Source organism: Ammodytes marinus (assembly GCF_949987685.1).
Source record: "Ammodytes marinus genome assembly, chromosome: 6".
NCBI classification, from domain to species: domain Eukaryota; kingdom Metazoa; phylum Chordata; class Actinopteri; order Uranoscopiformes; family Ammodytidae; genus Ammodytes; species Ammodytes marinus.
Genome location: NC_137235.1, coordinates 19,710,833 through 19,724,545, shown reverse-complemented (window position 1 = coordinate 19,724,545; position 13,713 = coordinate 19,710,833). Strand labels below are relative to the sequence as shown.

The window sequence follows — 13,713 nt, the reverse complement described above, 5'->3', positions numbered from 1 at the left end:
GTACATATACACAATATACAATGAGAATACATAACAAGTTTACACACACACACACACACACACAGACAACAACAATTTAAAACATTCAGATCAATTGAATGAGAGACATAATAGCCTAATTAAAACAGTTACAAGTGTAGAGGGGCTGATTCAAAATAATAATTTTAAATTGGTTAACAGTTATGAGTGTATTTATTTTAATTGTATGTTGTAGGCTGTTCCAGGAGTCAGGGGCACTATGGCTAAAAGCGGTTTTACCAAGCTCAGACCGGGCATAGGGGACATATAACATGAGCATGTCAGTTGAGCGGGTTTGATAAAGCCCATCTGAAATAAGCAGCATTTCTGTCAAATATAGTGGTAGCTTTCCAGTCAGAGCTTTATATATAAAAATATGCCAATGTGCATCACGTCTCTCCTTAAGGGAGGACCACCCAACCTTTTCATATAAAACACAATGGTGTGTATCATAAGCATCTCCTGTAATGAATCTCAAAGCAGAGTGAAATACAGAGTCTAGGAGTTTAAGGCATGAACGAGATGCATGCCGATAAACCACATCACCGTAATCAAGGACAGACATAAAAACTGCCTCAATAATCCTTTTCCTACTGAACAACGGGAAGGTGGCTTTATTCCTATAAAAATAGCCAATCTTTTGTCGGAGACGACAGACAAGATTTTTTATGTGAAATGTAAAAGAGAGTTTTTCATCTATCCAGATGCCAAGATATTTATATTCAGTGACTCTTTCAATATGAGATCCATTATTTGTGTGAATAATAAGATCATTAAAATGTGTAATTCTTGCTCTGGAAAAGCACATATATTTTGTTTTTTCTATATTAAGGACAAGCCTGAGATCCACTAGACAGTTCTGCAGGGTGTTAAAAGAGCTCTGTAGGTTCTGAACAGATTGTTGCACTGAATCAGAAATGCAATACAGTACAGTGTCGTCAGCATACAAATGGGCATGGCAGTTTTGTAGTGATGAAACAATGTTATTGATGTAAATTGTGAATAGGACTGGACCTAAAATTGAGCCCTGCGGAACACCATTTGTGACTGTTAAAAACTCAGTTTGGTAGCTTCCCAGCTTAACTGACTGCTGTCTATCAGAGAGATAGTCCCTAAACCAGCTACATGTAGAATAATCAAAACCAATTTCATGCAGCCTCTCTAAAAGCAAATGGTGATCTAAAGTATCAAAAGCTTTTGACAGATCAACAAAAAGTGCTGCACAGGCGTGCCAAATTATAGGTCTCTAAATCAATGTCATATGGAAACAAATGCATACAAATTAAATAGAAAGGGGCAGAGAGAAATTGAGGAATTTCACAATAAAAGCAACAAATGGTTCTCAGTTGGCATGAGATATGCTGCAGAGTATGTAAGGGCAATGCAATATGTCTGTAATTGCTACTTTCTGATGCTAGCATGTTAGCTGTAGGGATGGCAATGTTGGTTGATCGATTGGACGGTAAACACACCCCCTTTGTGGTTCAGAATTTTTTTTAAATGTCATAGATTTCCATGAATTTTACAGAAATGTTTAAAGTCTTATGATTTCCTTACTTAATTTCACCTGCAGTTTTTTTTTTCTTTTCTTTTTTTAATACAGGATGGATGGGGACCAGTGATAACAGCGATACATGAAAGAGATTTTCCCAAAGTTAAACATTTGTAAAGATTCCAGAAATTGAATTCTATTAATTTATGTATCTCATATTATTGTCTCACTGTCAAAATCCTTTTTTTTTTTTACTCTCAGCTCGCAATACTTGCTGTGGAGAAATTAAAGAAGGAAAGAGAGGCTTAAAAGTCAGAAGATTGTTGGAGATACAGAGTCAGTGTGTGTGTGTGTGGCTAAAAAGGAAAGAGAAGAGAAGGCAAAAAAAAAAAAAAAACGTCAGGAAAGGACAAATAGGGTTCTGGCACAAGCAACTGTTTAGATCAGTTTCAGGCCATCGTGCACAGAGCTGCGCTAGTCTGACGTCTGCTGTGTCCGCTGTCCTTGCCACCCATCGTCTGTCTGCCATAACACCAGTGGACATTTTACAGTTTCCGGCACGTTGACTCTTGTGCTTTGAACCAGCATGTTAAAGCAATACAGTATCTTCAGCTTTCTAAGCATCTATATGAACAGATGTGTTTTATGTACATGTGCTATTAGCTTGAGGCTGATTAATACAAAGAGTGTTTTTTCCATCGGCCAGGTAGCAAGTGAATGAAACAGACAAGCGTGACCTGTGCCTGACATTCCCTGCTCTCATCCTGTTTTATTCTTAACTATATAGTATGAATGCCTCTGGCCAGTGGAGCTCCAATTACTCACTGCTAATACATACTGTATGTGTGTTTGTGTGTGGTGAAAGAGGGAGTAATAAAAAGAGGAGTCATTGTATCATTTATATTTACATGCAATTGTGGTTTGAACAGTCTGCTTATGTGAGTGTATTTCTGTGTGTATATGTGTGTTGTTTACGTGTGCATTGCTGCAAACATTTCTCTCCCATTGGGCCTAGTGCTACATGACAGTTACAGACTGCTAGCTATAAAAGGCTACTCTCCTCACAACACACACACACAAAGCAGTACCAACTACTGCTTCCTCATTCCTCTTCCTCCATACAGAAAAAGATAAAAGTCGGTGTGGTACGAGACTACAGTACAGGACTGCCCTCATAGCCAACACAGTTATGGGTTGCTAAGTGAATATCTGCTACTGTTGTCATCAGATCCTTTTGTGGAATGTTTGCTCTATGGAGCAGATACAAAAGTGCATCAGACCATGCTTTAGTTGTCTATTTTTGAAAGCCTTGCTCAGGACTGTGCTGTGGTTGGTTTCATTCAATGAGGATATGACTGTAATGAGCTGCCTTGGGGTTTATGTGAGCGTCCCACACTGCAAGTAGCACTGAAGATGAACAGCAGCGTTTTACAAGATGAATTGTGTGACTTAACGGAGAACTCCTGCAATTTAGAATGGAGGGGGAGAACATGTGCTGCACTGCCTAAAAAACCCATAATGCAACTTGGTAGCGTCTTTAATTAGATCAGCATGATGCACACACATGTCTTTCAAGGTCCAGATGCACAGTTTGTAACACAGCCATTTTTATCTGAGATATCCCTGATTATATTGTCGGGTTTTTTCCCTAAAACTTGGGAAAGCTCCCTCCAGAGAAACAGAACACAGCATAGCATGTTTAACATACATTGTGTCACTATTATCACTAGCATACTGACATTAACTAATGAGACTTTCATAATCTGGTAGAGAAGTGAACTGCCATCCAACAAGTTTGTCATGCCTGCCATCTTGTTTGCGGGATGCTCACTGAAATTTTTGACTCACGTGAACTTTCCTTCACACTATCTTTTTTTGACCTGTCTCTTCCCCGCTGAATTTCTCTCACTACTTCTCGCTCACTCTTCCAAACGAGGCTGAAGTGATTTTGTGAAACTACTAATTGCTCTGCTCTGAAAACTCTGTTTTTAAATGCTCAGTAATTGGCGAAGAGTTTAAAATTGGAGCTGCCACTGCAAAAAGCATGAGGGCCCCATGACTCAGTGCTGCTGTTCCTCGTCCTCAAAACTTTTTATTTAGCATTAAAGAACAGGCACGGTCATAATTCAGAAACAACAAAACATATAACCACGTCTCTGCTTGTTAAACAACCTTGAATCATGCATTGTCAAAGCACATCAGGCTAAACATTTGGCTCTCATTATAACAATGTAAGAACAATTTAGTACGTTAATATTTAGTTGAACATAAAAGCTTTGCCTTTATTAAAGCAGATAAAAAGATCACACAGAGAATAATTATTTCCTGGACAAACCAACTATTTTAAATATCAATACTGGTTGTGAAAGTAAAATACGACATATTAGACTAGCAATACTAACACTTTAAGGAAGAACACCAGCTCAGCAATAGTATAATAATATATATTATGCTGACACTGCAAACACCCCAAGTCCTGTTTCAGCCTACAGAGGATTGAGCAGGGAAGTTGACACCCATGCCTTCTAATGTGGGGACCAACTAGGGCATAGAGGGAAATGGCCCGTGTCAGTCAGCTCAATAATATTTTCCTCAGTTACTCAGTTCATGCATCTTTGTCACCCTTCTCTTCTCTTCCTTTGCTCTCTATCCCTCTATCTCTCTCTCTGTCTTCTGTTATTTCTTTGTCTCACAGTCATTGAGGTGTAAATTCACATTAGTGTTAGCAATCCTGCCAGACAGGAGCTACCAATGACTGGCTATATAGGTCAAAGTAAACAGTGTGTGTGTGTGTGTGTGTGTGTGTATGCCATCGTGTGTGCGTGTTTGGGTGTGTGTCATCAGCAGCTGGAACACTATTACATTCAGTCACATGTGTTCTCACACCCAGGGGACCCAATGCTACATAGAAATGTACTCACTGATACAGTGGGGAGCATGTGGGCAGGTGTGTGTGAGAAATAAGAGGTGTGAAATAACAAACCAACCAACTCAGTTAAGTTTGAGAAGTGTGTACCACACCGCCTCTGTGAATAGACACCTCTGGTGACCATATTGCAGGTTTTCTCCTCTTCGGAAACTATGGCTGCTGCAACTAAATAATAAAAAACAATTATGTTCCCTAAGCATTAAGCCCTTACCTACATGATGAAAGCCAAACATGTCCAATCAGAATGATGGAGAGCAGTGCTTAAATTAAAGCCTTAATGTCTGAACACCAACTGTGTGATTTTTGATGACTTTTAAATATCAGAGATCGACCAATAGCCGATGACTAAATCTGCAAAGATAGTTGTTCCTAATTGATGTGATCACTATGAGAAATCACTCATTCACATGCAACTTCAGGATGAATCAGTTAAACACTAGCTTATGTAGGACAAAGGCATGACATCACTTATCAATGTAGGACAAAATATTGTTCTATGTAGCTGCTACAGACAGCTTATGTGTTTAGACTTAAAAACATGTTCAGTCATTGGAGACATACTTGAAGAGCAAGGCGTGTTAATCGTGTAAAGAGTGTGTCCAACCTGTGAAGTTTCACAGCAAAGTGGCATGAAGTTGATCCTTCTGTCACATGCAATTTGAGGAGCACTTTTCCTCGATCATCTTTGAAAATGTCACCACTGTGACTGAGACCATTCTTTAAGGTCAGCCTTGACCTACAGTGTTTCGAGCGTTTTTGTGCATAGTCGGGTTTGAGTGTCTATTGAAAGCATGAATGCATACAGATAAATATCTACAGAATTTTGTGCATGTGATGCTGCCATGTGTGACATGACAGCATGTGATTATGCCGTGTGTGTGTGTGTGTGTGTGTGTGTGTGTGTGTGTGTGTGTGTGTGTGTGTGTGTGTGTGTGTGTGTGTGACTGGGCATAAAATGTATGACATTAAATGTGTGCAGAGGCTCTCACAGTGCTATGGAAACAGTAGCCGCTCTGATCCCTGCTGTGTCATCCCTGGACCACGCGTTAGTGTCAGTCTGACTCTGAACGGTCACAACATGTTCACCCTGCGTCTGTGTGGGGGAAATAACCTCCCAGTCTGTCAGAGGGGGTTTCAGAGAGATTAATTACAATTACCCAGCCCACCAATACATACAAGCTAACTGGCTTTTTTTGTTACTATATTGGGAAAATTAAAAGGGACTGATAAAAGGAAACAGGAAGAAATTAAGCATTGAATTTAGGAAATTTAGTCCTGGTTTCAAGCTCCCCTGGATCACAGGCAATGCTTTTGTTTTGCACCTCATTGAGTAAGGCAGTTCCTGTCATCCTGAGATGGTTTACTTAACAGAAAATTGCTTGTTCCAACAAGACAACAGCTTGGTCAGTGTTAAACCAATCAAAACAATGCAGAAAACCAAGACAAGCATAAACTGTATCTGACAGTATATAAAAGTTTTAGCATATCTAAATTGAGTCATCAGTGGGCACGTCAACCATCCAGTCAGTCAACTGGATCTCATCTGCATCTCTTGCACTGCATGAGGGCAGTGTCACTCCCATAGATAGTAAATAATAGGTCACTCCCCATTCACTAGGAGTGGGTCCAGTCAGACTGATAGCTACACTGTCTCTACATGTGTTGCTGAACGGTCATTACATTTTTTTTAAACAAGGGGCACAAAAAATGTTGATAGATAGACACACAGTATAAATGCTGCATTTGCATGTGCAGGACTGACATTTTACGCTCCATGGATCGACCTTTGCAGCTACTGTGATATTAGAAAATGTTGAGAAAGGAAAATGCCCACCGGTAAGGAACTTCTGTCGCCGTGAGATGATTTTCAAAATGTGCAAACTGTCAATGTCAACCAGGACTAACACCAAGCTAAAAATGCTCTCTATCCTGCACAATGATCATAATCATGATCAGAAATAACAAGGTGAAATATTCAGGTCAAGAAAGTTTTTTCTTGAATTAAATTATCATAGAAACGTGGATGAAAAACAACATTCTGAAAAAGGAAAAATCGAGCTCACGAAAAAACCCTTTTGGACACAGAGACCCCAGCTTGTAAGTTTGGGTTAAGTTTGGACTTGCCTGCGGACACACGTCGCTTCTGTCTGCTTACATCATGAGAGAGGGTTTGTGTGTGTGCGTGTGTGTGTGTGTGTGTGTGTGTGTGTGTGTGTGTGTGTGTGTGTGTGTGTGTGTGTGTGTGTGTGTGTGTGTGTGTGTGTGTGTGTGTGTGTGTGTGTGTGTTTGTGTATGTAACTGTCCTGAGGCATTGACCTTAATCTGGAGCACAAGGGTGACACAGGCCGAAACCAGACAGTGACATAAATTACCTCATGCATGCGTACACACACATACATGTAAACACTCACACACGCATCTCCCATTGTCCAGCCTTACCTCTGGGGCTATGTAGTCTGGAGTGCCGCAGAAGGTGCGCGTGGTCACTCCTTCTAGCATGTTCTCTTTGCACATGCCAAAGTCAGCGATCTTAATGTGCCCTTCAGCATCCAGCATCACATTGTCCAACTTCAGATCCCTTAGAAAGCACACAGGCAAACATTAGTTTCAGCAGGTGGCTTTCACTACCAATCCGGAGTACTTCTAAATTCTTATAATATCAATTCCAAACAAACTCCTGTTGCTGATGATGCTTGAGCTTTCCCTATGGGATGACATTTTACACAATATTTGCATGATATCCTTGACAGAGAAACAGACATTGTCACATTTATATTATGACAAAATGTGTGATTATATTTTCAAATGCAGCCACTGAAGCTAACCTGTAGATGACTCCCTTGAGGTGCAGAAAGAAGAGACCAACAGCGATCTCTGCTGCATAGAACCTGCAATGACAACCACACATTTGCAGACTGAAGTAAACAGGACACTTCACCATTACATGCAAAATACTTTAAGAAAGCTTTATGTATTCAAGAAATAATTCCATTACGTATGTAAAAAAAAAATCACAGGAAAGTCATTGTAACGATGGTAACTATAGTGCTGCAGTAATAATCCAACATGTGTAAAGAAAGAAGTTTTGAGTTTAGCAACACCTAGTAAAGATTTCTACAACGCTAAAATAACAACTATCTTAACTTAAAACAGGCTTGAGTTTAAGATAATGGACAATAGAAAAGGATTTGAGATAACACCAGTTGCTAATAAATTGACATGACTTACACTGCCTGAGGTTCCTTGAACTTGCCAACTTGTTGGATATGGTACATTAGGTCTCCTCCATTCACATACTCCATGACAAAGTACAGCCGGTCCTGTGTTCATGATGACAAAGGTAATAGAACGGATGAGTAAGGGATCGATGGGGCATGAAGAGGGTAGGGAGAGAAAACAACATGCATTGTTATCTTGCACATAAAACGGCAACATTCCTCAACAAACTGTGAAATTACACAACATTTCTATCAATTGACAGGACTATAAAGCAAAATAAATGAGTAAGTATTCCAGCCTCCCCTAACCTTGCTGTCGGAATCGGTCAATCGTTCCTGCTAGACTTTCCATGACAAGGTGACCTAAAATGCCCACAACTAAGCGCTTCATGGGGAAAAAATAGAAAAGACTCAACTCAGATATCTGTCAGTAAGTATTCTCTTTTTCTAAGAGTGCTGGTCCCTTACTGCCGATGACAGGTTGTGTTCAACCCCATACCACATAGCAGCAGCTCCAATCTACTGTTCAGCTTAGGTTTTGTGAGATATCTTACTGCTGATAAGGGTTCATTTGGCATCCAGTGTGGTTGCGTGCGTGTGTATGTGCATAACACAATCGTTGGCATGTCATTTGTGTGTGTGTGTGTGTGTGTGTGTGTGTGTGTGTGTGTGTGTGTGTGTGTGTGTGTGTGTGTGTGTGTGTGTGTGTGTGTGTGTGTGTATGTGTGTGTATGTGTTGGGAGGGAGGGGGGGTTTAACTGTATGTGTGCTCAAAACTTTGAGTGTGTGTACAGGTAATGTATATTTGAGAGTCCTCGCTCATACAACATCTGCTCTCTCAGGTTGTGTGGTCTTGTAATGGCGTGACTCATAGTCAATACACACATGCGCACATTCACAGACCCACACACACTCACACACAAACATTCTGCCTTCTAATTAGGGTTTGTTTGTTTCCCTTACTCTTTTTTAACTGTACTTGTCATACACACCCTCTACTGCTCTCTGCAACATGTGCATGACTAGGCTGTTTGGCTAAAAGGCCCCCTTTGTGAATTCATCTGACCTGACCTGTGGTGGTGACTTGTCCTGACATGTGTCCAGGTGCATTGTGTACCTACCACAGTCTGGAAGCAGGAGTGGAGATGTGTGAGGAAGGGCGGCTTGTCCTGCTGGGCCAGGACTCTCTTCTCCACCATGGTACACTCCACATCATCATCCTGGATCACCACGTCTTTCTTCAGGATCTTGATGGCGTACAGCTCGTCAGTGGTCTTCATCTCTGCCAGCATGACCTGCAGAGAGACACTCAAAAGATCATTTCCAAGTAGAGCCCTCATTTCAGATGTCACGCTGTCTTAGAGGTGACACTCAAGAGCTCTGTTTTGATTTTTTATTTTATTTTATTTTTTGAGCTGATCTCGGAGGCTTCCCTCACCTTGCCAAAGCTGCCTTTGCCCAACACAGCCAGGAAAGCGAAGTCGCTGAGTTTGACCTGGTCCAGGCTGTTGGAAGGCAATTGGAAGTGGCTATTGTCTGTCTCGGTGGCTGCCTTCTTACCCGGCCCTAGCTGGGCTTCCTGCAAGCAGGGAACAAAAAGGTGATAAGATAAACAGTTCAAAATGCACTTTGAGCAATAAACACACAACACACTGTAATAAAGCTGCACAGTGTGGTTCGGACAAGGTAACTAGTTCATGAATTCTTAAAATGTAAGGCTTTATTAAAAGGTTATTACACGCATTAACTGAATTTAAATTAATTCTGCACCAATGGTGAACTAAGACAAGGGATTTTTTGTGGTGGATTCATCTCAAAGTGACGTTTGAGAAACAATCCCAGACCCACACATGAAATGTACCTGTTTGTTGTTTTACAACAACCAAAAACATAAATATTCACGTGATTTGAATTTCTTTAAAAAATAAAATAAATAAAATAACATATTTTACTCACACACTCATACTGCTCATTCGCTCACTCACAGCCCTGTTACACTGATTTATTGAGCAAAATTCAAAATGAATGGAGTGGAATGAGACTGACTTGAATGAGTTGTAGAGCAGATGCACACATAGATGGCTTCGTACAAACGGGTAAAACAATCGAATAGGAGTACAGAAGTCTGGCAAAGAAGAGGATACTTTTGCATTTCTTCATTTCATCTAGACACATTATTGAACAATAAATAGCAGAATCTGTGACCCAGAGCCAAACAAAAACAGCCTCAAAGTTATTATGAGAATTGCATATTTTTTTGCTGCTGGAATATACACTATTTGTGTGATAAAGGCAAAGTCTTAAACACAATTTCAATTGTTGATATCAACCTTTACAGAGGCACTGATGATTTTCTCCCTTCGGAAAAAGTTGCCCAGCTATAGAGTGATGATGAGGAGTATACACCAGACAAGTCTCTCTCATTTTCACCTGTAAGTGCAAGATTCTCTTTCATCCTTCATGCCAAATTCATGCTTAATCTCCCAGTATACGGCAAGATGCTCACAGAAGCTTGCTAGAAAGCGACTTTGCAAAAAACGACATTTTGCTGAAAAAACACACAACATTGTGGCTAAACAACAATCAAATACGATATTATTTGATATACTTTTCAAGTCTCTCTGCACAAAAGCACAACCAAGATTGACAATCTCCAGTATTCACACTCAACACAGATCCAAACTCATGCTCAAACCCTGACATCATAGGTGCACTCTACAACCACATGCTACATAGCGGGTCAGTGTTTAGTTAGGACTATACAACAAATCAACATTAAGGTGTCTAATATCTTTACTGCTCCCTAGCAAAGAAGGATGCTATTCCAAGAGCGAAAGTCATAACCCTGGCTTTGGAGCAATGTAAACCCGCTGCACGTTCATAGCTAAAATATGGTATGAATGAAATCTCTGAAGACCAACTTGAAAACGGTGGAGAAGGGTTTTTTTCCCTTTAGATATCTGCTGACAAAATGAATTGCAAGCGAAAAAAATTGGTCTTTAACCAACTTGACAATTTCCCCTCCAGGAATCCCTTATGCATTCATTGAAAAACCATTCACACTATTTTACACACACCATTCTGAATACAAATTAAAAAAAATTCACTTGGCAAAACCAATGCTGAACCGCTTTAGTTTTGTTAATGGCGTCTACTATGGTCTGCTCTTAACGCAGAAGTGCAGCCGAAAAAAAAAAAAAAAAGCAGAGCACACCGCAGCAGATCACAGCACACCTGTAAGCTTTAAGCTAATGAAAAGAGCCTGGACGAGCTGAGCGGGCCAAACAGCAGCCTTACTTCCTTCCGCACCCGATCAGCGTCTTCCTTATGTGCTTTTTCCTGAAACCACAGGGGAGAAGGAAGCCAAATGGGCACACTCACTTAATACACTTGAGCCACAACAGCTGACTCAACCAAGACACTTTGTATATACGCAGATAGTTGTGGGGTCATCCAAGGAGTCCAGCTCATACAAACAGACAAGCACACAGAATTTGAATGAGATGCGGTAGCCATTCTATATTTCTAAAATAGTGTTCTTCTTCAGCCTCTAGACCAGGCCATTTAAGACTGACATTTCTCTTCAAAGCTTAAAATTCCTCTTGTGACTTCCTCTATTAACTGTCAAAAAGTAGTAGAAAGTAAATAATAAAATCCATGCTAGGGAGAATCAGCAGGCGAAGAAATCATAATAATTTAGTATGAAGAGGAAGCAATGTGACAATTTATGGGTGAAAATGGAAAAACTGTTACAATTTAAGCCCTCCCACACACACACACACACACACACACAGGAACACAACTGCTCATTCTGTCAACAGGTCTATTTCAGTTCAATGCAGACATCTAGTGGTTCACTTTATTAAGTATTTTCCAAGTGAGTAATATTTATGTTGTGAACAATTCAATTATTAATAAAGAGTGAATGTGAATTCTGATCTAATGCTACAATGACATATCCACAGGTAGAAGTAGGACACATGGGAGGTAAAGCTTCAGCAGGCTTTAAGATGAGTGATAACAATGACATATACTTCAATGTAGTGTTCCACAGACGAGACACGTACAGCATACAGGATACACCTACATATAAGACACCCATGCGGACAAATGTAAAGCCACAAACTGTGAACAGAACGCTATCAGGAGCTCCGAGGAACAGGAAGCAGTGAAGACAGACAAATGCTTGAGTACTTGACACACAATTCACCTTTTCCCAAGGGCTCATTGTTCCACCTATAGTATACAATAGGTAAATGCAGAGAGTTTTCACCGATGTAACGAGTACAAAAAGCAACAGTGACTGAATACCCATTAGGTCTGTACAAATATTGGCGCAGCATACTGTAGTTTGGTTTATTGTTTCTTTTTCTATTCATTTGGATTTATTCTACAGACGTGTTTAAATGTAATAGATTGGATCTTTTTGCATTAGGTTGGAACCACGTACGTATGGTCAAACATGAGGAGAGGTGAAGAAACAACGTCACCACAACAAGACAAGGAAGAGAAGGAAAGAGGGAGAGGAGAGGAGAGGAGAGGAGAGGAGAGGAGAGGAGAGGAGAGGAGAGGAGAGGAGAGGAGAGGAGAGGAGAGGAGAGGAGAGGAGAGGAGAGGAGAGGAGAGGAGAGGAGAGGAGAGGAGAGGAAGAGGAGGAGGAGCTACCTTTAGAATAAAGTTAATTTGGCAGTCCTGAGAGCAGGGGCAAGAGAGAGGGGGAGAGAGGGAGAGAGGGAGAGAAACTCTTGCATTAAATATGACAATGTGACACATGATGAAGAAGCACTTGTACAGTGTTAGTGTCACCAAACACACAGGAAGGAGCAGGAAGCTAGGGGGGATGGGGGAGGAGGAGGAAAGAGGACAGAGAGCTTGGCATATTTTGGAGGACATCCAGTCCAAAAAAGATATAATAAAGCGGATGAAACATTTCGAGACTTGTAGACTAAAAACTTGAAAATACAAAAGCCTTCATTACCTTCATTTAAAGGTGGAGTCAGCGATCCTGGAAAAAGCTTGTTGTCAAAATTACTTTTTGTAAAAATCAGTGAATATCTCCGAACAATCCACTACCTGTCCATACAGTGTGTGTGCTGAAAAAAAATCCATTGTTAATACACAGCCAAGGCTCTGTAACCGGGTATGTAATACATACAAAGGTTGTTTGTAAACAAAAGGGGAACACTGTAGCTAGCAACATGCCGTTTATAGAGCCTAGGCTGTGTATTAACACTGGATTTGATATCAGTGCACACACAGTACGTAGAGGTAGCGGATCCTGAGGAGAGATTCACTGACTACAGGCATTTGGCCAGAATCGCTGACTCCACCTTTCCCTTGTTGTAAAAAAAAAAAAAAAAGTTGTTTTTTACAAGTTACAGCTAAAATAATCGTCTGAGAAAACAAATTCCCAAATCTCATAACCCAACAGATAATAGACATGTTTTGTGTCTGCAAAAAGGATTGGTTATAAGTTATAAGTGGGAATGCTTCTCATCACTTGGGTAAACCAAAATTTGGAGTAACCAGCAATACGTAGGTTGGTACAAGAATAATCCATGTAAGACTTTAACTAATTGACAGTACAGTGTCTGCTATGCCATATTAGGCCTTCAAAATACAGGCCATTAAGTAGGGTGTGGCTTATGTATCACCAAGAAATAACATGCATCCCCACAGATGTGTTTTGACCCTTCTAACAGCCTGCCTTTCCATTCTATGTGTAGCAGATATGTCAATGAAAATGACTGTGAAAAGGCTCTTAGAGGAAGACAATCACGAGAGCTGCATCACTCTCAGCAGGCAGAGCCATGCAGCAAATTGGACAAAGGAAAATAGCAGGATACCGTGTCTCCTAAGTGACCTCAGCTAAACGGCATTGTGTAAAATGTGTGCGAGTGTGTATGTGCGTTTGAGTGGCACTTAAGAGGTGAAAGGATATTATGTTATTATGATTTTAGACACTCCCATGCTGTTCATAGAAGTCCCTTTTTACTTTTCCTTGGGAGCTGCTATGACAACAATCATCATCATCATGAATCTTCAAAACCTCGTGA

General features: G+C 40.5%; 1 protein-coding gene across 1 annotated transcript in view; it reads right to left on the bottom strand.

Annotated features, from left to right (window-relative positions):
- Positions 1–13,713, bottom strand: part of prkcaa (protein kinase C, alpha, a) — a 136,651-nt gene that overhangs the window by 28,465 nt on the left and 94,473 nt on the right. Inside the window, exons 9-13 of the mRNA XM_080030056.1 lie at positions 9,096–9,236; positions 8,779–8,952; positions 7,668–7,759; positions 7,265–7,327; positions 6,879–7,017 (exon numbers count right to left, since the gene is read on the bottom strand). Coding sequence (XP_079886182.1) covers positions 6,879–7,017; positions 7,265–7,327; positions 7,668–7,759; positions 8,779–8,952; positions 9,096–9,236 — 609 coding nt within the window. The remainder of the gene's footprint in view (positions 1–6,878; positions 7,018–7,264; positions 7,328–7,667; positions 7,760–8,778; positions 8,953–9,095; positions 9,237–13,713) is intronic.